The following is a 24,156-nucleotide window of genomic DNA, read 5'->3' on the forward strand; positions in this document are numbered from 1 at the left end:
CACCTGTCTTTATAATGCAGGCAGGATTTACTGCAGGACTGTTGCATCAGAGTGCGTTAGCTGCAGCTCGGTGTACCTAATAAACTGGACGCTGAGTGTTTGCTGCTGTTGACTGTGATATTTGAACTGTGCGCTCTCTGAACGTTCATGTCTGTTTATGTTGTTAACTGATGATGCACTTGTAGGGCATCATGTCATTTCAGGCAGCGCTTCATCATTTCCATCCAAACGTTTGAATAAAACATGAAACACCTCAAACTGTGTGTTGGGACTGTTTTTAATGTGATGATTCTGTGTTGGCCGGATTCTAACATGATCCATGTTTTCTAACAGCTGTTTTTAATAAAGACTTTTTGACTGAAACAACACAGCAGATATATTTCAAACAACACACAGAGAGATAGTTTACCACTAACAGCTTCATGAAGGGCAGTTACAGCTGTATATTAATCATAGCATGAGGAGACCTTTTACACTGAATCACAGGAGGAGTGTGAATAGAAAGTACAGTATACCCACTGTTGTCTGTTATTATAGAAGAAATATCCACACACTAAACCGGCTGCAGGATTTCAGCCAGATGAACTTTTCACGAGTCATATAAATGGACGCGACGCTTTTATTGTGAAGGGTCGTGCCGGAAGTGTCGCTGTAGTTGCTGCTGGCGGAAGCTGAGAAACCGAAAGTGTTTCGGATGTGCAGGTGACGCAGCCAGAAGTCGGTAAATGTCCGTTAGTGACGTTCCAGTGAAGTTAAAGTGATGTTTGATGTTCCGGTGACTTCAACAACGATGAAGCTTCTTCCTCTCGCGTGTCTCTGTCTCCTGACTCGGTCCGGAACAACGTTTGCTGATGGAAACGGTAAGAAAACTAATGGCGGACTGATAATTAGACTGAATGGCTGAAACATCTGGAAACAGAATAGTACGAAGTCTCTGAGTGGCGGGTAGATGACAGCAGCAGCTGCAGCTGTTAGCATCAGCATGTAGCTGCATTTTAACAGAAAGATCATTGACACAGTTTGATATTATAATCAGCAGCACAGGTCAATATTAAAACAGTGATGTCATTAATTGCAGCCTCCTCCTGGTTAATTAGAGTCGTCTAACAGACATGCGCAGTGTTTAGATGTGGACGATGTTCGGGGCGTCGTCTCCGTCCTGCAGAGAAATGCGCTGCTGTTTCCGAGCAAAGCTTCTTGGTGTCAAACCAGATTATTGGTTGAAACACGTCTCTGATGTTTCTGATGAAGTATAAAGTCTGGGTGTTACACTATATACTACTTCATAGTACTGCCATCGCATACTTATACTACTGGCACAGTACATACAAATACTGGTCACACCTGTTTACATCTCAGTATATAAAAGAGGTTTATCACATATATACATGTATATATTTATTTATATTTATATATATGGATACCCGTCTACAACCTGTTCACCTGTACATTTCATTATTACTGAATTACATTATCTGTCTATCACAGTATTTTATTTTATATTAATGATGTTATATTATACTCTAGCTTGTGTGTTGTGTGTTTGACATGTTTTCCTGAGCTGAAGTGTGTTGAGCTCTCAGTCGCCACAGAAATCTGACTGCTGACCAAACTGCTTGTGAACTGTTGCTTCAGAGTGACTCAGGTGACACATGTAAATGTGTTATTTGATTTTATGTTTTTGTCTTTCAGGGCCAAGTGTCATCAATGTGGCCGTGGAAGAAGGAAGTGATGTCATGTTACCGTGTTCCTTCAGCACCAAGAAGAACATTGAGAAAATGGTGTTTGACTGGAAGAAAGACGGTCTGGAGGTGTTCCTGTATGAAGCAGGCAAGCATTACAATAAGGGCCGAGCAGGTCAAGATGAACTCTTCAAAGGTCGGGTTTTTCATTTTGAAGAAGAGTTGAAGAACGGCAACGCCTCCATAAAAGTCCAAAAAACAAAGATGGCTGACAGTGGGAACTACACCTGTACTTTCCCAAACGAACAAATATCCCACATAAAGCTTGTTGTAGGTGAGTGACAGTTTGACTGATGGCACTTTTAACATGCTCATATTTATTCATTTTAATTTCTTTGTCATACCATCTCTAGACTGCTTAAGTCATTAATGTCAAACATTAATTAAGGCATATAATAATAAATAAAATGCTTTTATTTTATTCAGAGTTATGTAATGATTTGTACTTTATTTTTTACAGTGTATTGCTCATCTACTGATATTCATATTGAAAGTAATATTATAGTAAAGTATTTGTTTGTGCAGTGGAGAGAGCCCACAGATATCTGAAGCTTTGTCAGTTGGATTAACAGTGTTGGTGAGGCCGCCCACGCACCTGAGTGATGAAGCTCAGAAAAATGATATTCAGCAAACAGGGGGAAAAGTCTCAGGTTTTGTTCAGAATATTACGTCTGGCATGTTGTTAATATCACATAATCACTCTAATAATTCTGTTCTGCTTTGCCTTATAGATCCTGACCCAGAGCGCTTTATCTTAACCTCTTGTGGCTCTTTTTAATTATGTCCCTTTCTGTCTCTGAACACCAGCCCACTTTAAACTGTATAATACAGAGACCATGAGGAACTGACATGTGTCCATTACATCACTGTAAAGAAAACACTCTGAGCTTTCATCAGCTGTGTTGATCTTACTTCAAGCTCTAAAAGAGTTTAATATGTAAATAATTAAACAGGAAAAGACAGAAGCTTTTGTGTTTTCCTTCTTTCACTTCATATTTCAAATACAGTGAATCAATCATAATATGGGCTGTCAGGCTGAAACTCACAGGATCTCTCCCTCAACTTGTCTATAATGTCTGTACCACATTTTAGGTTGACAGGCTGAAGTGGCTCTGAGATATTTTAGAAAGTGCAGTACAGATCATCTCCAGCAGATGTCCACAGAGCTCTCTAAAACTTCTCCAAAGTTACCAAATGACGATAATAAATCTCTTTATGATTCTGAAGAAATGTCCCTGAGTGTTAAATGTGACTGCAAAAATATGTTCTTAATATTTAGATAAAGTTTTACATGTTTATTATCATTGAATCACGCCTCCCTAAACATATAAATAAAGTTTCTCTGTTCTGTGGGTGTCCCACTACCACAGAAAGTCGCACAACGTTAACTTCCGTATATGGTTAGGCAGGTAATGTAAGTGGCTACAAACTCAGAGTGTTTTCACGGTGCTGACTTACCATTGGATGAAAGTAGCTGTCAATAAGACATGTGTGGCGCTCGCGTAAAGATGCTCTCCTCTGATTGGCTGTTGGAGTTAAAAGCCCGTTAGTTTCGTCACTTTAGATCGTAGAAAGATGCGGATTGGCTTGTTTTGTTGCTGGGCGTTTACTGATTTCAGAGATACTGAACATCATTGGTCAAATCTTTTGTCAATACTTTAAATTGACCGAAATGTTGTTGTTTTAAAATTTCTTTGTCATACCATCTCTAGACTGCTTAAGTCATTAATGTCAAACATTAATTAAGGCATATAATAATAAATAAAATGCTTTTATTTTATTCAGAGTTATGTAATGATTTGTACTTTATTTTTTACAGTGTATTGCTCATCTACTGATATTCATATTGAAAGTAATATTATAGTAAAGTATTTGTTTGTGCAGTGGAGAGAGCCCACAGATATCTGAAGCTTTGTCAGTTGGATTAACAGTGTTGGTGAGGCCGCCCACGCACCTGAGTGATGAAGCTCAGAAAAATGATATTCAGCAAACAGGGGGAAAAGTCTCAGGTTTTGTTCAGAATATTACGTCTGGCATGTTGTTAATATCACATAATCACTCTAATAATTCTGTTCTGCTTTGCCTTATAGATCCTGACCCAGAGCGCTTTATCTTAAAGAACAGATTAGAGGAAAACATCCCAGGTGAGTCCTGATTTTGATGACGTCACTCATCTTTACATCATCGTGTGTGATGTAACTCATCACTGATAAGTGAACACATTATACACCAACACATATTTGGTTTGTAATAATTTGATATTGATGATGATATTAAAAGTTTATACATAAAATGGTTTATAAGAAATTCTTTGTTACAGTTTTATAACAGCGAGAAATTGTGTTTAATGTGCAGTGGTCACTCTCTGTGATCCCCAATACTTAATTCAAGTTACCTGTTCCAAATCCAATATATCAGTCAGTGCATCTTATGGATGATGATATGATTAATATGATATGTTAACATCCATAAAGGCATTGTTCTTAGAACATTTAGTTTTCCAGCCCCATGGGAAATCACATTACAAACCAAATACACTCAAATAAATACAATTGATAAGGTACACATATCTAAAACTAACAGTCTAATTTCAGAGTCTTGTTGTAATGCTGGATTTAAATATAGTTCTGCTTTTAATAAAGCAGTCTTCCAATAAATCCTCCTTTCATGAAGGTGCTCAGTTTTCAGTTCAGAGGATGTAGTTTGTGGTGCTGTTGAACTGCTTTGTGTTATAGAAACAGGTGTTTCTGTGGACAAAATAATAGAAACACCTGTTAGTAAAACGCAATATAACACAATAGCAACACAATCTACAGCCTCCAAAATGATCATACAGTCGAATCAACACCTCTTTTAAACAGTTTCAACAAAAACCTTCATGAAGGATTTATTGCAGGAAAGCTTCATTACAAGCAGAACTAACTTCAAATCAAATATTATGTTGTGACTTACAGTTAAGATGTAAATAAAAACAATGGGGAGACTGTCCACATTCTGATTTCTAAATCTGGGCAGGAATCACCCTCCTCTGTCTGAGCCTGAAACCAGGAGTTCACAGATGTTCAACACTTCACACATTTACTCACATTTGGCTTGTGGATTGTAATAAATGCTAAACTGTTGAGCTCACTAACGTATGTAGGCTAATTCACCAGATCATAGGTGCTGTATGATGTTACAATCACAAGACTGTAACACAGAGGGATTATACTGTGAACATACACCAATTAACAGTCTGGTGTGTATATTTCTACTTCTGTCTGGCACCTTGTTTACAGCAGAATGAAGCTGAATTAAAGTGTAAATATCTTTCTCCAGCAAATAAAGTAACAACCTCTCTTGCTCTGTTTCTCTCAGCACATTAAACACACTGGTAGCTTATTATTGAATGTGCAGCACTTTTCAAAAGTTTGGACGTCCCTCAACTTTTTGCACAACTTACTCGGCTGCAAAATTATTTTATTTGAAATCTATTGTCTGAGATGTCAAGTGTCTGAACAAAATGCATACATAATCCAGTAATTATCCTTTATAACTGATGTGTCACTTATTGTCTGTTTACACTTCATCTTCACAGGTGCAGCTCCAGAACCATACGTCACATCACTTGAGGATACAAAGGACTGGTCACTGCTGCAGTGTGTTGTTCGAGGTGCTTCTCCAAAGCCTACAGTAGAGTGGCAGGACAGTGCTGGAAACATCCTTCCTGCTAAAGAACCACAGGTCTCAGAAAGAGGAGGCAGCTACGACATCATCCTCCAAACTACTGTGTCCAAGACCGACCGCTATCGCTGTGTTGCTACTCAGGAGGAGATCAACCATCAGATTCATGCTGAGATCTCTGTGTATATCCATGGTGAGAGTCTTCTAAGTAGTGATTTAATCTGTAAATAATTTGAAAAATTTTACTATGTTCAGACTGAATGTAAAGTTAATTGCTCAAAGCAAAGCTAATTGGAGCACATCTGCTCCAGTGAAAAAGGTTTCAAACTGAGTGAAAAATTCCATCATTTATACAAATGATGACGCTGTTTCATCAATCACCAGAGATGGGAGAGAGAACAAGTCTGCTGAACAAGTCTGCTGAACAAGTCTGCTGATAAATAACTGAACAAACTGCACTTGATGTTAACTTTGCGATCAGTCTTATCTGTCACACACACACACAAATTCCTTGGTAGGTATAGCTAACGTCTGTATCAGTAGTATCCTGTAAAACACTCCAACAGTCAAATTCACAGGATTCAATAGAGGCAAAAGTTAACTTTGCGTTCAGTCTGAATTCACCTTTTAGGAGCATGAACATCATGAATCGTTCTCTTTAATGATTATACACTAATACTATATGTGCTGTTCATGATGTGCAGTTACATTTCAGAGGAAAAGTTTGAGGACAGAAATGATGAACATTGAGAAGTGATGTGCAGCATGACACTCATAGTACCAAAACACAAGCTATTCTATGTTACACCATAAAAACACACATTTTGATGCCCAGATCTTGTCAGCAGCACTTCTTCACTGCCTGCAGAGACTGAAGGTCAGCCCTGATCCAAGTCCCCTCTTTGTACTTGGCCTAGTTATATGTACGTATATATATGTTGTTAACAAGTGAAGATTTCTGCATCACCAAATTAAAATGGGTGACACCACACAAAGTAATTCTTACATACAGTTGAGCTTGTTGTTAGAGAGATTACCACATACTAACTACCAGGTGTAACTGTGGTGTAGCTTCATTTACTAGTTTGCTGCAGAAAACACAGTGTATGAGGTGATAGAACATTATCTGACATGACTCTGGTGTAAAATGGAGCTCTAGTGTTCAAGCTCCACTTGTCTTACTGTTAAATGGTATTCTACTAAATAATATAATATTGCTAAAATGATCAGTTATGTCAATACTAATGTTCCACTTAATGGCCCAGTCATGTCCGTCAGGCAGCATGTTTCCCTCCCTCTCACTCTAAACTGCATGAACACATATTATTCTAAAACTAATACATTCCTGCATACGTGCATCTAGAGAGACGAAGACAAAGCGACACCTGCTGGACCTTTACAAAGTGTTAGTAGCTTAGTTTGATATTTCACTTAAACCGTTAAAACTTATTTTCTGCAAGTTATGTTGAATCTTATGATGCTGAAATCATTTTCCATGTTTTCATTGTTGGCGGCTCTCTGATTGGACGCAGCTACAGATGTTGCCTGGCAACCAATTAACACATGACTGAGGGCTCGACTCAGACGGTCCTTAAGACTGAAGGGTGCAACCCAGTAACTTATGATTTAGTAGATACTTCACACACAAACACAGTAATAGATTTAGGAACAGCTGGCCGATCAGTCGGCCGATTTAGAGACTGAAATCACAGCAATCGCTGACATTTAGTGCCACAAGTGAAAAGAAAAACAGGGTATAACAAATGAATGTATCACGTGTGCCACCAGAATATACTGAGGCTCTAAAATATTTATTAGCTGTAATTAGATAGATTACATAAGAGAGAGAGTGATTTATTAATGAGTCTCATAACTGACAACATGAGGACACTCAGAGATGCAGATCAGGTTTTATTATTTTATTTCTTCACTAGAAACTGAAGTGAAACTAACAACTAGGACCAGACTTTGACTGTGAATATATACAGTGATAGTTCCTGGTGATAATATGATACCATGGAGGCACAGAAAGGCTTTGGACCTGCAGTCTTTACTGCACAGTGTCAACTTGTGATTAGTGCCTACTGCATTACACTGAAGGTCCCAGATGACCAACATGTTTGCAGTAATGTTACTTCATTCACTGCTTCTGCAATAGCTGGTTGTCGGTTGATTACAAGCAGAACTAACTTAAAGTCCAGCATTAGATTTAGACTTGAAGTGAAAATGGAGATGAAACAGCAGTGAAACTGTTCACGCTCTGATTTCTAAATCTGGGCAGGAATCATCCTCCTCTGTCTGAGCCTGAAACCAGGAGTTCACAGATGTTCACCACTTCACACATTTACTCACATTTGGCTTGTGGTTTGTATTAAATGTGACAGTGTGCAGCTCACGAAAGCATGTGGGCTGATTGAACCAATCACAGGTGGCGTATGACTGAAGCGTAAGGCCGTAGCACAGAGGACACAAGATGGCGGCATAGTGCGATACACAGCTGTGATTTACAGTCAGATGTGTGATTCTGCCTGCAGCTTCCTGACAGCAGAAGTACTGAGTGTAAACAGGTTGAACTTGATTTCTTCTCCAGTTAATGAAGCAACAAGCTAACAAGCAGTAACTCTGCTCTCGACGTCTCTCAGCTCAGTAAACACACTTCAAGGTTTATCATTGAACGCACAACGGAAACGTTTGAACGTCCCTCAACTTACAGCATCATTTGTTCTGCTACAAAATCTTAAACATGATTTGAAATATGCTTCTATTAGAACTCTTAACAGTGTTTTCTGTTGCACTAAAGTAATACGAAGGTGTTTGTTTTCTGAAGTTAATAAATAACCTTAAATGTAAAATTAGAAATGCAAAGATACACACACACCCTGTATCAGTGAAAATAATAACAAAACTATATCATCATGTATCTCATGCAGGTTGTAGCTACAAGTTTCTAACATTACTTATCATTTTATATTTGTAGTAATTCTGAATGAGAGGTCTTCTGATTGGACACGTCGCTGGGCAGTAGTCAGTGTGGAAGAAGTACTCTGATTCTTTACTCGAGTCCATTGGAGTAAAAATATCAACAAAACGTATTTAAAACATACTTGAAGAAGTTAAAGTATTATTAAAAAGTCTTATATTCTATAAGTTGCTGATATGTTTTGTACGTGAGATCAAATGAACTAGTAAGTATATCTGTCTGATAAATGTAGTGGAGTCAAAAGTACAATATTTCCCTCTTAAATTTAGTGAAGCAGAAGTATAAAGTAGCATGAAGTGGAAATCCCTCCAAATAGTTTTTAATCTGAGTCTCAAACCTGAATATGAGATCTGAGCAGCACGAAGATGTTGAGCAGAAAATTCTCACTGATACAATTTATGACACAAGAGGTTTGTTTTCTTTTGAAAACCCTGAGTTTCATATTTCATAACAGGTTTTATGTTATTTTAGTGACACTCAAAGTGTTTTGCATGTTTATTTTGGAATAGTTCGTTCCTCATTTATGGCTCATTTGGTTCATATAGAATATTCAATCAAAATGTAATTTATATGTTGCTCAAATACATTTTTATGGATTTTAGTGTGATGGATGAATTCAAATTCTAAAACCTGAACAAACGTGTAGTTTAAAGAATAAATAGATGATGATGCTGTCCTTCCTCTTTGTGATGATCAGTTTTCCATTCTGGCAGCATGAGACTGTTGATCAAATACACTCAGTGGTCACTTTATTAGGTACACCTGTACAGTCTGTTGCAATTCAATACAACAGCTCTGCTATAAATTCTGCCTTCATGAAGTTCATAATGTTCAGTTGTTGTTGACTTTGTGTGTAAATGAAACTACATGTTTGTTACTGAGCTCATAGTTGAAGGTGGTGTTGTACTGGACTACATTATACTGAGAGGTGTTTCTAATTTCAACATGAGGGCTCAGAATATTAGAAACACCTGTGAATATAATGCAGTCCAGTTCAACACCACCACTAACCATCATGAAAGGAAACTTAATGCATTAGATTGTACAGGTGTACCTAATAAAGTGGCCACTGAGTGCATCACTGACACGTTCAGCCCTGATAACACAAGGGGTGCACATGCTGTTGAAGACCCTGTGTTTCATATTTTCTAACACTCTTTATTTTACTTTAGTGTAACAGAAAATATTGTCTACATGTCAGACAACACATTTCATGTGATGTCATTTCAAATGTAACGTAAAAACTCAAGTGTTGTCCAAACGTCTTCACTGTGTCTGTGCTTCTGTCATCATATGAGTCACAAATAGTGTTTGCACTTGTAAATAGTCACCAAACGTTTGGTGGAAGTTAAAAGTGTGAAATATCATCTCCTATCTAACAATGCAGGGAGGTGCAACTGAGGCTTATATTGTACTTTTCTCTTAAACACTTTAATCTTCATTTACAAGCAGAGAAGGGCTGAACAATATACATACATAATCCTGTAATTGTCCTTTATAACTGATGTGTCACTTGTTGTCTGTTTACACTTCATCTTCACAGGTGCAGCTCCAGAACCATACATCACAATACTTGATGAAACAAAGGACTGGTCGCTGCTGCAGTGTGTTGTTCGAGGTGCTTCTCCAAAGCCTACAGTAGAGTGGCAGGACAGTGCTGGAAACATCCTTCCTGTTAAAGACACACAGGTCTCAGAAAGAGGAGGCAGCTACGACATCATCCTCCAAACTACTGTGACCAAGACCGACCGCTATCGCTGTGTTGCTACTCAGGAGGAGATCAACCATCAGATTCATGCTGAGATCTCTGTGCATATCAGTGGTCAGTGGTATTTTAATCTTCAAAGAATTTTATTTATTCATGTGTTATTAGGTTTTAAAAAGTTGAATGTGTGTTCAGACTGAAGGCAAAGTGAATTATCTCAAAGTGTTTCAAATTAGAATAAAGGCAAGTCTACTGATGTGGAAAATGTTCCAAAGACTCCACTTGATGAATCTACAGAGATGAGAGGAAGAATGAGACGCTGTGGAGGGAAATAACAGAAAGAAGTGGAGTTTGTAGTAAATGTTGAGATCAGTCTGATCAGTCTCTCACACCAAACCCAGGAACAGATTTAAAAACGGCTGCTGCAACCTGAAGCTGAGGATCGGCATGAAAACACCTCACGAGGTGATTTAGAGACGGAAGTCGTCAGAATCAGTGACATGTTTGTTCCACCAGAGAAAAGAAAAGAAGTTGTGAAATTGAAGAATTATTGTGTCACATGTGCCACCAAAATACAGCGAGGCTGTCTGAAGGTTTTATTAGCTGTGATTAGATGAATAGATTAGATAGAGAGATAGAGGACTTCATTGATCCCGATGGGAAACTGCAGAGTTACAGCAGCCAAGTCACACATGAGTCTCATAACAGACAACATGAGGACACTCAGAGGTGGAGATCAGGTTTGATTCTTTTATTTCTTCACTAGAAACTGAAGTGAAACTAACAACTAGGACCAGACTTTGACTGTGAATATATACAGTGATAGTTCCTGGTGATAATATGATACCACGGAGGCACAGAAAGGCTTTGGACCTGCAGTCTTTACTGCACAGTGTCGACTTGTGATTAGTGCAAAAAGAAAAGATATCTGATCATCATCAGCTCTTATTCAGGTTGTAGCTTCAAGGTTCAAACACGAGTTATCATTTTATAATTGTAGTAATTCTGAGTATTAAAGCAGCAGAAGCTGATGAGAGATCTTCTGAATGGATTTGATGCTGAAGGATGAATTCAGATTCAGAAATCATGACCAGACCTGTTGTTTCACAGCAAAATAAATGATCATGCTCTGAAACATTCTCCCAACAGAAAATCTAGATTCCACTGTGATCTTTTCTGAGCGTTTGTCAGCTGAAAAGGAAGAATTGTATAGAGCTGTATTATTTACAGATGTATGTGGAGAGATCTGAAAGTGTATCTCAGTCTGTACGTGTGTCCTCAGATCTGTGTCTGTGTACGAGAATCTCCAAATATTCTTTACGGCCTTTTATTAATGAGTTGAAAGTGTATTTAGCTTGAAGAGTTGGAGCTTCAGGAGTCTCACGCTGCATAAATCCAGACTGTGTGTCGCTCCGCTCCCATTGTGCCCCGATAACTGTAGAGCCCCCCCACCACCAAGAAGCACATCATGAGTTTAATGTTCACATCGCTGGGCATAAGTCAGCGAGGAAGAAGTCCTCTGATTCTCTACTTCAGTAAAAGTAGCAACACCACAGTGTAAAAATACTCTGTTACAAGTAAAAGTCCTGCATTCAAAGTCCATTTCAAATGTACCTAAAGTAGCAAAAGTATTATATAAAAGTATTATTTTATAACTTGATCATATATATTGTATGTAAAATCAAAGTAACTAAAAAGACAAATATTTCCATTGAAATGTAGTGAAGTAGAAGTATAAAGTAGCATAAAATGGAAGTACTCAAGTAAAGTACAAGTACCTCAAATCTGTACTTAAGCACAGTACAAGTACAAGTAAAAGTGAACTGCATTCAAAAGTCCACTTGAGTAAAAGTATAAAAGTATCAGCAACATTAAAGTAGCAAAAACATTATATTTTCTCAGATATCACATGTTTTGTATGTAAGATCAAAGGAACTAGTTGCTACATCTGTCTGATAAATGTAGTGAAGTAGAAGTACAAAGTAATATAAAATGGAAATACTCAAGTCAAGTACAAGTACCTCAAATTGTACTTTTACTGCTCAGTGAAACATAAACCTAGCTACGCCTCATGTTTTGCTGGATGGTTAATATTTTCTTTGAACAAAGCTCATCAACACTCGCTGTAACAGCGACCATGGTGAAATACAGACGTGCTGACGAGACGTAGTCCAGAGTCCATCGTAGCCTCGGCTCAGGGTGTAGAGAACCTCGGCTGCACGCAGATCGCCTCACACGTTTGCAGATCTCAGGTACAGCGGGAGTTTAGCAGCGGTCACGTGTAAACAGCCTGAAGTGGAGGCGGCAGGACAGCCATTCAAACATTGTTCCTGCTGATGAGCGGCACGTCTCAGAAAGAGGACGACGCTACAACATCAGCCTCCTCGCTACCGAGACCAAAACCAGAAGCAGCCTCTGAGCTGTGCAGCCAAGCAGGAGGAGGCTGGCCTCAAGATCAATGCTGACATCAGTGTTCCTGCTGAGAGTCATCCCAGTGGTGTTTTTATCTGCCCATAGTTTGAGACTTTAGGTTTCAGGAGCACGCACACCTTTAGTTGTTCTCTTTGTGTCGGCTGTGATGTCCAATCTGCTGTATATGATATGCAGCTACATTCTGACTGTTACATCAACTCTTTGTCATCAGTTGCAGAGTCGTCCAATGAGTCCTCCACTGGATTGGTTGTTGGTGTTGCAGTTGTTGTTGCAGTTCTCGTTACTCTTCTTGTTGTTGGAGTTCTTCAAGCTGTGCTTGTAGTCAAAGGCTGCATCAACCTCAGATGTAAGAAAGGTAAGTTGAGATAATTTCTTGTCTCAACATATTGATGATGAGCAGACAACACAACACGTTCTTCATATGTTTCTCATGTTCAGAGTCTTGACAGTTGTTTTATCTTCTCAGGCATTAAGCATCATGTTGGTATTTACAAACAGGATCAAGTCAGGTGGGATTTTCTTGAATATAACTTTGTTTTCCTTCCTGCAGGTTCTGGTTCACCAGAGACAAAGAACCCCAATCATCCAGTGTTGCTACCTGATCCAGAACCTTAACTAGCTTTACATGTGCTGTGAAGTTGGTGTGTGTGTGTGTGTGTGTGTGTGTTTGTGTGTGTGTGTGTGTGTGTGTGTGTGAGACCCAGTTTGAGGTCTAGACCATACTGTATGACAGTGAGGACATGTTGGCTGGTCCTCACTTAGTTGAGGCAGTTTGAGGGTTAAGAGCTGGTTTTAAGGTTAAAGTTAGAATCAGTTTTAGGTTAAGGTTAGGATTAGGGTTGTGGTGAGGCAGATAGTTGTGATGGTGGCTGATGAAAAGTGAGTTGTTGAGGTGGCGAATGTGCATGTAGCTCATTGTGCGTCCATATGGAAGCATTAGCACGTCCCATCAACAGGACCACAGTCTTTCCCTGACCTGAACCAAGTGTTTTTATCAACTGTCCTCGTAATGAGCTCAACATCAGCAACAGCCAGATAACAGCATGCCACAATATATAGTCATTATCTCTCAATATCTGGTCAAACAAAATACTCACAAATAGTTTCCAAGTGTGGGACACAAAAGTCTGTCGAAGAAAAAAGGCTTCAGCGCGCTTCGACCGACATGCTTGTTGGATGTTTGAACGACATCTGGAATGATTTAATGGCACCGAGTGGAGAATGAGAGCCGCCAGCTGTTTATCTCCATGTGTCCAACTCATAATAATATAATATAATATAATATAATATAATATTCCTGTAATAGTAGCAGATGGAAACGCAGATTACTTTGCTGATTTTCTGGACGTTCTGTTGAACTTTGCGCCTCATTTGGATGGAAACTTGACTTCCAGCAGACTTTTCACTCGGCCTGCATCTGGCCTCATCTGTACATTAACAGACTGTAGACGCCCTGGACAGATGTTGTTGGAATAAAGAACATTTTTATTCATTATTCCAACAATAATGTGTTGTTTTGCAGAACGGTCCAACACACATGTAACTGCTGAGTGTGGTGATGAGGTCGGTTCTGTCAGGAGTTGTTAAGGTAGTTTGTTGTTAGCAGACAGAGTTAACCAGGTGACAACAGAAGAGAGCAAGTGGCCTTTAATGCTGACTGATGATTAATGAATCATTCCATTAAGTGGGAATTAAATCAATACTCTGATACTTGGTGTGACAGAGTTCCACTCTTGTGCAGCTTTAAGATCAAAATATCAATCAAACACACTTTTACTTGTTATTAATGTCGTTGAGGACAAAGACGACTTCTTGCACTCTTCTTCTTTTATTTTTATATTCTGATGATCTTCTGCGTCTCATGTTTACTCTTGCACTGTCGTCAACGTAGATTCACTTCATTCCAGGCAGCACAAAGTCAAGTGATGATAAAAGGGCCCACTGGACTGTTGCTGAGGACATTATACTGTAGTAGCTGGATGAATCCGACGGAGCTGCATAGAAACACAAAGAAACTGTGAAGAAAATATAGAAACAATCAGACAGCAAAGCAGGATAATAGAACAAGTCATGAAAATACATCATAAAAGTGACACAGCAGAATTAAAATGGACCAAGTTAAAAAGGACCCGATTAAACTAAAGTTCAGATAGAAGCGAGTTTTATAGAAGTTGAAAGCTAAGAGGCTCCGACCGAAAAAGTCCAGTCACACATCAGGTGACCTGAAAGGACCAGGAGACCCCTGACTGAGGATTTCAGGCTGCTGCAGCTCAGAAGAGGTTAAAACCTCTGTGATGTGTTCAGGAGCTTCACTGTGAAATGTGAAACTGTAAAACTCTCAGGCAGCTAGTGAAGAGTGGAAGCTCCTGTTTGTGTTCTCCTGTAAAGAGTTAAAGTCCAACAGCAGCATGTTTGATGAGCCGGAGACAGACGAGTGACTTCTGTCTGAGGCCTGAAGAATGAGGACTGTGATGGTCCAGACCACGTGACATCAAATCCTTTCAAACTCAGCTTACTAGCGGGTCGTCCGTCAGGGTCGGAGGTCGGATCCCCGGCTCCTCCTGTCCACATGTCCCAGTGTCCTTGAGCAAGACGCTGGACCCCAAATTGCCCCCGATGGTCAGACCAGCACCTTGCATGGTAGCTCGCTGCCATCGGTGTGTGAGTGTGTGTGACTGGATGAACGAGGAGCAGAAGCTCTGTATACATGCTGTTAATGTACCAAATGTGATCAAACTGCTTGTAGTTCTTAAAGGTCCAGACTGAGCGAGACGTGGGCATTAAAGAAACATTTAGACGTCACTGAACTAAAGCTGTTGATCTGTAAAAGAATGTGAATATTGTTCAGCTGAAGTGAAATATAATGTGACTTAACTTTTTATTTTCATATTTGTGTTATTGTATTGCTTGTTTTTATTTGTTAAGGTGCTGAGCCAGAGTCTGTCAGGTACAGTTACACACTGAACTGTACACTCAGTGTCCAGTTTATTAGGTACACCGAGCTAAAACGACTGCAGTGTGATGCAACAGTCCTGCAGTAAATCCTCCTTCATGAAGGTTGTAATGTTCAGTTTCAGAGAGGAGTTGATTCAGCTATGTGAGGCTGCAGTTTGTCTGTATCGTCTTATACTGACAGGTGTTTCTAATATTTTGTCCACCCCAGTTACATCAGCGAGGGCAGGTGAAACAACAGAAACACCTGTCTTTATAATGCAGGCAGGATTTACTGCAGGACTGTTGCATCAGAGTGCGTTAGCTGCAGCTCGGTGTACCTAATAAACTGGACGCTGAGTGTTTGCTGCTGTTGACTGTGATATTTGAACTGTGCGCTCTCTGAACGTTCATGTCTGTTTATGTTGGTAACTGATGATGCACTTGTAGGGCATCATGTCATTTCAGGCAGCGCTTCATCATTTCCATCCAAACGTTTGAATAAAACATGAAACACGTCAAACTGTGTGTTGGGACTGTTTTTAAAGTGGTGATTCTGTGTTGGCCGGATTCTAACACGATCCATGTTTTGTAACAGCTGTTTTTAATAAAGACTTTTTGACTGAAACAACACAGCAGATATATTTCAAACAACACACAGAGAGATAGTTTACCACTAACAGCTTCATGAAGGGCAGTTACAGCTGTATATTAATCATAGCATCCAGCGCCACCGTGAGGAATCTCGGAGTTGTCTTTGATCAGGACATGTCCTTTAACTCCCACGTAAAACAAACTTCACGGACTGCCTTCTTTCACCTCCGTAACGTTGCAAAAATCAGGAAGATTCTGTCTCAAACAGATGCAGAAAAATTAGTCCATGCATTTGTTACGTCTAGGCTGGATTATTGCAATTCCTTATTATCAGGCTGTCCCAATAAGTCCCTGAGGACTCTCCAGCTGATCCAGAATGCTGCGGCACGTGTACTGACAGGAACCAGGAAAAGAGATCATATTTCTCCTGTATTAGCTTCTCTGCACTGGCTCCCTGTAAAATCTAGAATAGAGTTTAAAATCCTTCTCCTCACCTACAAAGCTCTTACTGGTCAGGCACCATCATATCTTAAAGAGCTCATAGTACCCTGTTACCCCACTAGAGCACTGCGCTCCCAGAATGCAGTGCTGCTTGTGGTTCCTAGAGTCTCCAAAAGCAGAACAGGAGCCAGAGCCTTCAGCTATCGAGCTCCTCTCCTGTGGAATCGGCTCCCAGTTTGGGTCCAGGAGGCAGACACACTCTCTACTTTTAAGAGTAGGCTTAAAACTTTGCTTTTTGATAACGCTTATAGTTAAGGGCTGGCTCAGGCCTGCCTGGACCAGCCCCCTAGTTATGCTGCTATAGGCGTACACTGCTGCGGAGACTTCCCATGATGCACTGAGCTTTCCTCCTCTCCCTCCTCATCTTTGCACATTCATCACAGTCCAATGCATGTTACTAACTTTATTTCTTCCCCAGAGTTTCTTTGTGCTTTGTCGACTCGCAGGTCGCTGTGGATCGTGGTCCTGGTACGCCTGGGTGCTGCTGCCGCCATGGGCCTGCCTGACTCTCATCACTACAGTTATTATGTTTAGTCGTAGTTCTGTTACTATTAAAGCTGCTATTATTAATCTCAGCTAGTATTACAGCTGTAACTACTATTATCAGTCATATTTCCAGTATTATTATAACTATAGCTGCTATTTCTACAGCTAGTGCTGCCATACATCTCTGCTCGAGGTTTCTGCCTCTTAAAAGGAAGTTTTTCTTGCCACTGTCGCCAAAGTGCTTGCTCATGGTGGGACCTGTTGGGTCTCTGTAATAACATTATAAAGAGTCGGTCTAGACCTGCTCTATTTTGTAAAGTGTCATGAGATGACTTTGTTGTGATTTGGAGCTATATAGATAAAATAAAATTGAATTGAATTGAATTGAGACCTTTTACACTGAATCACAGCAGGAGTGTAAATAGAAAGTACAGTATACCCACTGTTGTCTGTTATTATAGAAGAAATATCCACACACTAAACCGGCTGCAGGATTTCTGCCAGATTCATTTTTCTTCTTCAGGGTTTCTCTTCCTCCTCACACAGCTACAGTCAAATGTCAGTGTGAAGGTAAAGTCCTGCTCAGGAGGAGTGGTACTCCCACATATACTTTGTACACTTCTTGTGATTTCACAAGGCACGCTTTTATTGTGAAGGGTCGTGCCGGAAGTGTCGCTGTAGTTGCAGCTGGCGGAAGCTGAGAAACCGAAAGTGTTTCGGATGTGCAGGTGACGCAGCCAGAAGTCGGTAAATGTCCGTTAGTGACGTTCCAGTGAAGTTAAAGTGATGTTTGATGTTCCGGTGACTTCAACAACGATGAAGCTTCTTCCTCTCGCGTGTCTCTGTCTCCTGACTCGGTCCGGAACAACGTTTGCTGATGGAAACGGTAAGAAAACTAATGGCGGACTGATAATGATCAATATCCTGTACCAGTGTTAGTAACAGTTAGCACAGATCAATATGAAAACATGTACTTCCGCAACACAGGCGATATCATTTAGGCTAATAACAGTCTCCTCCTGCTTAATTAGAGTCGTCTAACGGACATGCGCAGTGTTTGAAGTTTGGGTTAGTTTTAGTTGAGTCGCTCTGTCTTGCTTCCTCTCTCTCTTCCTCTTCCTCTTTATGAGTGTGCAGACAGAGACAGTCTGATGGCGGCCGAGTCAGTGTTGATGTCAATAATTAATAATTATTAATTATTAATAGTGTGGTGTGCTCTTAACTTGGTGCTACAAGACCAGTGTGAAAAATAAGCATTTCAAAAAAGAAATATAAAAAATCAAGACTCCAGATTAAATATAAATATATGTAAGAAAGTAAAATATACAATCTGAAGAGCAACACAAAGGATCTGCTGAGGACAGTGAAGTTTCTTATATCATGAGTTGAAATATTGTCCTAACATCAAACTTCCACATGTCTGTCTTAACTTAGTTACTCTGCATGTAAACGTACTGATTAATACATGTTTTCATCTTCCAGGGCCAGAGGTCATCGACGTGGAGGAAGGGAGAGACGCCATGTTACCCTGTTCCCTCAGCCCCAAGGAGGACATTCAGTTTAAAGTCTTCGACTGGAAGAAAGACGGTCAGAATCAGGTGTTCATGTATGAAGCAGGCATTCTTAAGAATGACGGTCGGACAGGTCAAGATGAGCAGTTCAAAGGTCGCGTCTCATATTTTCACGATGAACTGAAGAACGGCAACGCCTCCATAATCATCAGAAACACGAAGATGGCCGACAGTGGAATCTACACCTGTACTTTTTCACTTCTTCAGCCAAGTCAAATGTTCCACCTTCAGCTTGCAGTTGGTGAGTGCTCTCATTAAAGGGTTAAAGATGTCCGCTCATTTCCTGATGCGACTGGTGTAAGTCCCAGGTGGACTTTTGTCAAGTAGTCAGAATACACATCTGGCAGGGCCTCGTCCCCACAGCACTGCAGCCACATCTGGAGTGCTTACCTCTCTATGTCACTCTGCACAATGACATTCCAGCAGTCGGAGTTCTGCTCAATAAACATGGAAACACATTTCAGATTTTTTCCACAGTGTAACTTGTCTGCCAAGTTGATAACATTTCACAAACATATGTTTGTCTTACTGAGTGATGAAGTTTAGCAAATAGGGGGAAAAGTCTCAGGTTTTGTTCAGAATATCACGTCTGGCATGTTGTTAATATCACATAATCACGAATTATGTTCTGTTTTGCCTTTTAGCTCCTGATCCGGAGCGCATTATCTTAAAGAACAGATTAGAGGAAAACCACCCAGGTGAGTCCTGATTTTGATGACGTCACTCTCTACCTGTCACGTGTATGTGCTGTGAGTTTGGCTCCACAGACCTGATATCATTCAGAAACACTTTAAATCTGTAAACCTCACTGAAAAGAGACGTTTATAATAAACTAGCGTCTGTCAAGTTTTTGTCAATGTTAAAGATTTAGAAGGTTTATTCAAAAATACTTCCGTTTTACAGACTTTATAATGACAGTCACTAGAAACAGTGTTTATTGTTGTGTTGTTCACTGGTCACAAGCTACAAACACTCAATTTATTAAGTACACATAGCTCAAACTAAACAGCCCAGGAATAAATATTCATGGAGGTTATAATCAGTTTATGTTGAAACTGTTTTAGAGAGATGTTGATTAAATGTTATGATCATATTGGAAGCTGCATTTAGTCTACCCTCGCTGACAGTAGATGCTCTTATGTTTTTTTAAATTATAAAAATGAAGTGAAACACTGAAATTGTTCATGATCTTTACTTGATCATCGAGGCAGAATTTCAGTAGATCTTATGAATCATTTTCCATTCGAGCAGCATGATTAAAAATATTCTCACTAACACCTTTGAAGACGCTATGTTTCGATTTTTAAGTTTAACCCTTTATGTTCTTGAATTCGAGTATGCTCCTTGAAAAATCACAAGACACAATCACTCATGCAAACTAAAAAAATCTCTAAATATTTGAATCGAAACCATCCAGTCGTCATATATGTTTGTCGTCTGGTGTCTGAAGCAAGCCTGAAATATTCATGATCCAAGCATACAATCAAAGTGAATATGAACAGCTGGTAAAATACACAAAGGGACAATATACATTGATTGCTATAGGTATAAAGCAATTCTGTAAACTTTATTATTCATAATTTCATTTATAGTAACAATTTTGATGTCATAAAGGCTTCAAGAAAAAAAAAAAGGACATTTTTGGTTTAGGTACCTTGAAAGTGCTTGAAAAGGGCTTGAATTTTACTCCTAAAAAACTGTACGAACCCTGGTTGTAGCTCAACAAATATCGCAGAAATTCTGTGTGTGTGTGTTTCTGCCATGATATGAGTCAGAATCTGACTGATGTTTAAATTGTTTGAAATGTCATACCCTGTCAAACAATGATGGGAGATGTAATGGAGTCATATGTTGTGCTTTTCTGTTTCTCTCCTCCTGTGTTTTGAGAATGGATGAAAAAGAACATCCAGATATTACATTTTTAATGCTGTAATTGTCCTTTTATACTCTATTGTTTATATCATCTTCACAGGTGCAGCTCCAAAGCCATACGTCACAATACTTAATCAAACAAAGGACTGGTCGCTGCTGCAGTGTGTTGTTCGAGGTGCTTCTCCAAAGCCTACAGTAGAGTGGCAGGACAGTGCTGGAAACATCCTTCCTGCTAAAGAACTTCAGGTCTCAGAAAGAGGAGGCAGCTACGACATCATCCTCCAAACTACTGTGACCAAGACCGACCGCTATCGCTGTGTTGCTACTCAGGAGGAGATTTACCATCAGATTCACGCTGAGACCTTTGTGCTTATGAATGGTCAGTGGTATTTTAATCATCAAAGAATTTTATTTATTCATGTGTTATTAGTTTTTAAAAAGTTGAACGTGTGTTCAGACTGAAGGCAAAGTGAATTATCTCAGCGTTTGAAATTAGAATAAAGACAAGTCTACTGATGTGGAAAATGTTTCAAAGACTCCACTTGATGAATCTACAGAGATGAGAGGAAGAATGAGACGCTGTGGAGGGAAATAACAGAAAGAAGTGGAGTTTGTAGTAAATCTTGAGATCAGTCTGATCAGTCTCTCACACCAAACCCAGGAACAGATTTAAAAACGGCTGCTGCAACCTGAAGCTGAGGATCGGCATGAAAACACCTCACGAGGTGATTTAGAGACGGAAGTCGTCAGAATCAGTGACATGTTTGTTCCACCAGAGAAAAGAAAAGAAGTTGTGAAATTGAAGAATTATTGTGTCACATGTGCCACCAAAATACAGCGAGGCTGTCTGAAGGTTTTATTAGCTGTGATTAGATGAATAGATTAGATAGAGAGATAGAGGACTTCATTGATCCCGATGGGAAACTGCAGAGTTACAGCAGCCAAGTCACACATGAGTCTCATTACAGACAACATGAGGACACTCAGAGGTGGAGATCAGGTTTAATGTTCACATCGCTGGGCAGTAGTCAGCGAGGAAGAAGTCCTCTGATTCTCTACTTCGGTAAAAGTAGCAACACCACTGTGTAAAAATACTCTGTTACAAGTTTAAGTCCTGCATTCAAAAGTCCACTTGAGTAAAAGTATAAAAGTATCAGCAAAATTAAAGTAGCAAAAACATTATATTTTATCAGATATCACATGTTTTGTATGTAAGATCAAAGGAACTAGTTGCTACATCTGTCTGATAAATGTAGTGAAGTAGAAGTACAAAGTAATATAAAATGCAAATACTCAAGTCAAGTACAAGTACCTCAAATCGTACTTTTACTGCTCAGTGAAACATAAACCTAGCTACGCCTCATGTTTCGCCGGATGGTTAATATTTTCTTTGAACAAAGCTCATCAACACTCGCTGTAACAACGACCATGGTGAAATACAGACGTGCTGACGAGACGTAGTCCAGAGTCCATCGTAGCCTCGGCTCAGGGTGTAGAGAACCTCGGCTGCACGCAGATCGCCTCACACGTTTGCAGATCTCAGGTACAGCGGGAGTTTAGCAGCAGTCACGTGTAAACAGCCTGAAGTGGAGGCGGCAGGACAGCGATTCAAACATTGTTCCTGCTGATGAGCGGCACGTCTCAGAAAGAGGACGACGCTACAACATCAGCCTCCTCGCTACCGAGACCAAAACCAGAAGCAGCCTCTGAGCTGTGCAGCCAAGCAGGAGGAGGCTGGCCTCAAGATCAATGCTGACATCAGTGTTCCTGCTGAGAGTCATCCCAGTGGTGTTTTTATCTGCCCATAGTTTGAGACTTTAGGTTTCAGGAGCACGCACACCTTTAGTTGTTCTCTTTGTGTCGGCTGTGATGTCCAATCTGCTGTATATGATATGCAGCTACATTCTGACTGTTACATCAACTCTTTCTCATCTGTTGCAGAGTTCCCCACTGGATTGGTTGTTGGTGTTGCAGTTCTTGTTGGTGTTCTTCTTCTTCTAGCTGTGCTTGTAGTCAAAGGCTGCATCAAAATTAATTGTAAGAAAGGTGAGTTGAGATAATTTCTTGTCTCAACATATTCATGATGAGCAGAAAACACAACACGTTCTTCATATGTTTCTCATGTTCAGAGTCTTGACAGTTGTTTTATCTTCTCAGGCATTAAGCATCATGTTGGTATTTACAAACAGGATCAAGTCAGGTGGGATTTTCTTGAATATAACTTTGTTTTCCTTCCTGCAGGTTCAGCTTCACCACCAGAGTCAGACCCCCTAAAGGACCCCAATCCTTCTACCTGATCCAGAAACTTAACTAGCTTTACATGTGCTGTGAAGTTGGTGTGTGTGTGTGTGTGTGTGTGTGTGTGTGTGTGTGTGTGTGTGTGTGTGTGTGAGACCCAGTTTGAGGTCTAGACCATACTGTATGACAGTGAGGACATGTTGGCTGGTCCTCACTTAGTTGAGGCAGTTTGAGGGTTAAGAGCTGGTTTTAAGGTTAAAGTTAGAATCAGTTTTAGGTTAAGGTTAGGATTAGGGTTGTGGGGAGGCAGATAGTTGTGATGGTGGCTGATGAAAAGTAAGTTGTTGAGGTGGCGAATGTGCATGTAGCTCATTGTGCGTCCATATGGAAGCATTAGCACGTCCCATCAACAGGACCACAGTCTTTCCCTGACCTGAACCAAGTGTTTTTATCAACTGTCCTCGTAATGAGCTCAACATCAGCAACAGTCAGATAACAGCATGCCACAATATATAGTCATTATCTCTCAATATCTGGTCAAACAAAATACTGACAAATAGTTTCCAAGTGTGGGACACAAAAGTCTGTCGAAGAAAAAAGGCTTCAGCGCGCTTCGACCGACATGCTTGTTGGATGTTTGAACGACATCTGGAATGATTTAATGGCACCGAGTGGAGAATGAGAGCCGCCAGCTGTTTATCTCCATGTGTCCAACTCATAATAATATAATATAATATAATATAATATTCCTGTAACAGCAGCGGATGGAAACGCAGATTACTTTGCTGATTTTCTGGACGTTCTGTTGAACTTTGCGCCTCATTTGGATGGAAACTTGACTTCCAGCAGACTTTTCACTCGGCCTGCATCTGGCCTCATCTGTACATTAACAGACTGTAGACGCCCTGGACAGATGTTGTTGGAATAAAGAACATTTTTATTCATTATTCCAACAATAATGTGTTGTTTTGCAGAACGGTCCAACACACATGTAACTGCTGAGTGTGGTGATGAGGTCGGTTCTGTCAGGAGTTGTTAAGGTAGTTTGTTGTTAGCAGACAGAGTTAACCAGGTGACAACAGAAGAGAGCAAGTGGCCTTTAATGCTGACTGATGATTAATGAATCATTCCATTAAGTGAGAATTAAATCAATACTCTGATACTTGGTGTGACTGAGTTCCACTCTTGTGCAGCTTTAAGATCAAAATATCAACCAAACACACTTTTACTTGTTTTTAATGTCGTTGAGGACAAAGACGACTTCTTGCACTCTTCTTCTTTTATTTTTATATTCTGATGATCTTCTGCGTCTCATGTTTACTCTTGCACTGTCGTCAACGTAGATTCACTTCACTTCACAAAGTCAAGTGATGATAAAAGGGCCCACTGGACTGTTGATGAGGACATTATACTGTAGTAGCTGGATGAATCAGACGGAGC

At 39.9% G+C, this 24,156-nt stretch overlaps 2 protein-coding genes across 2 annotated transcripts; both read left to right on the plus strand.

Annotated features, from left to right (window-relative positions):
* The first annotated feature begins 707 nt into the window (after nt 1-707).
* On the plus strand, nt 708-10,564 carry LOC139307099 (CD276 antigen homolog). The gene is made up of 5 exons (XM_070930981.1): nt 708-860; nt 1,693-2,016; nt 5,320-5,598; nt 9,929-10,214; nt 10,492-10,564. Exons 1-5 carry the CDS (start codon nt 761-763, stop codon nt 10,562-10,564), a joined length of 1,062 nt encoding a protein of 353 aa, XP_070787082.1. The 5' UTR covers nt 708-760.
* Nucleotides 10,565-17,768: 7,204 nt separating this feature from the next.
* On the plus strand, nt 17,769-23,020 carry LOC139307108 (butyrophilin subfamily 2 member A2-like). The gene is made up of 6 exons (XM_070930993.1): nt 17,769-17,921; nt 18,518-18,847; nt 19,251-19,304; nt 20,579-20,857; nt 22,420-22,524; nt 22,720-23,020. Exons 1-6 carry the CDS (start codon nt 17,822-17,824, stop codon nt 22,773-22,775), a joined length of 924 nt encoding a protein of 307 aa, XP_070787094.1. The 5' UTR covers nt 17,769-17,821; the 3' UTR covers nt 22,776-23,020.
* The last annotated feature ends 1,136 nt before the right edge of the window (nt 23,021-24,156 follow it).

This window comes from Enoplosus armatus (genome assembly GCF_043641665.1).
Source record: "Enoplosus armatus isolate fEnoArm2 chromosome 3 unlocalized genomic scaffold, fEnoArm2.hap1 SUPER_3_unloc_1, whole genome shotgun sequence".
Classification (NCBI taxonomy): domain Eukaryota; kingdom Metazoa; phylum Chordata; class Actinopteri; order Centrarchiformes; family Enoplosidae; genus Enoplosus; species Enoplosus armatus.

Excerpts from the sequence above, each read along its gene's own strand:
- LOC139307108 (XM_070930993.1), top strand. The coding sequence starts at position 17,822 with ATGTTTGATGTTCCGGTGACTTCAACAACGATGAAGCTTCTTCCTCTC. Across the intron at positions 17,922-18,517 it reads AACGTTTGCTGATGGAAACG|GGCCAGAGGTCATCGACGTG; the intron begins GTAAGAAAACTA and ends TTCATCTTCCAG. Across the intron at positions 19,305-20,578 it reads ATTAGAGGAAAACCACCCAG|GTGCAGCTCCAAAGCCATAC; the intron begins GTGAGTCCTGAT and ends TCATCTTCACAG.
- LOC139307099 (XM_070930981.1), top strand. The coding sequence starts at position 761 with ATGTTTGATGTTCCGGTGACTTCAACAACGATGAAGCTTCTTCCTCTC. Across the intron at positions 5,599-9,928 it reads GATCTCTGTGTATATCCATG|GTGCAGCTCCAGAACCATAC; the intron begins GTGAGAGTCTTC and ends TCATCTTCACAG. Across the intron at positions 10,215-10,491 it reads GTGCATATCAGTGGTCAGTG|GAACAGATTTAAAAACGGCT; the intron begins GTATTTTAATCT and ends CACCAAACCCAG.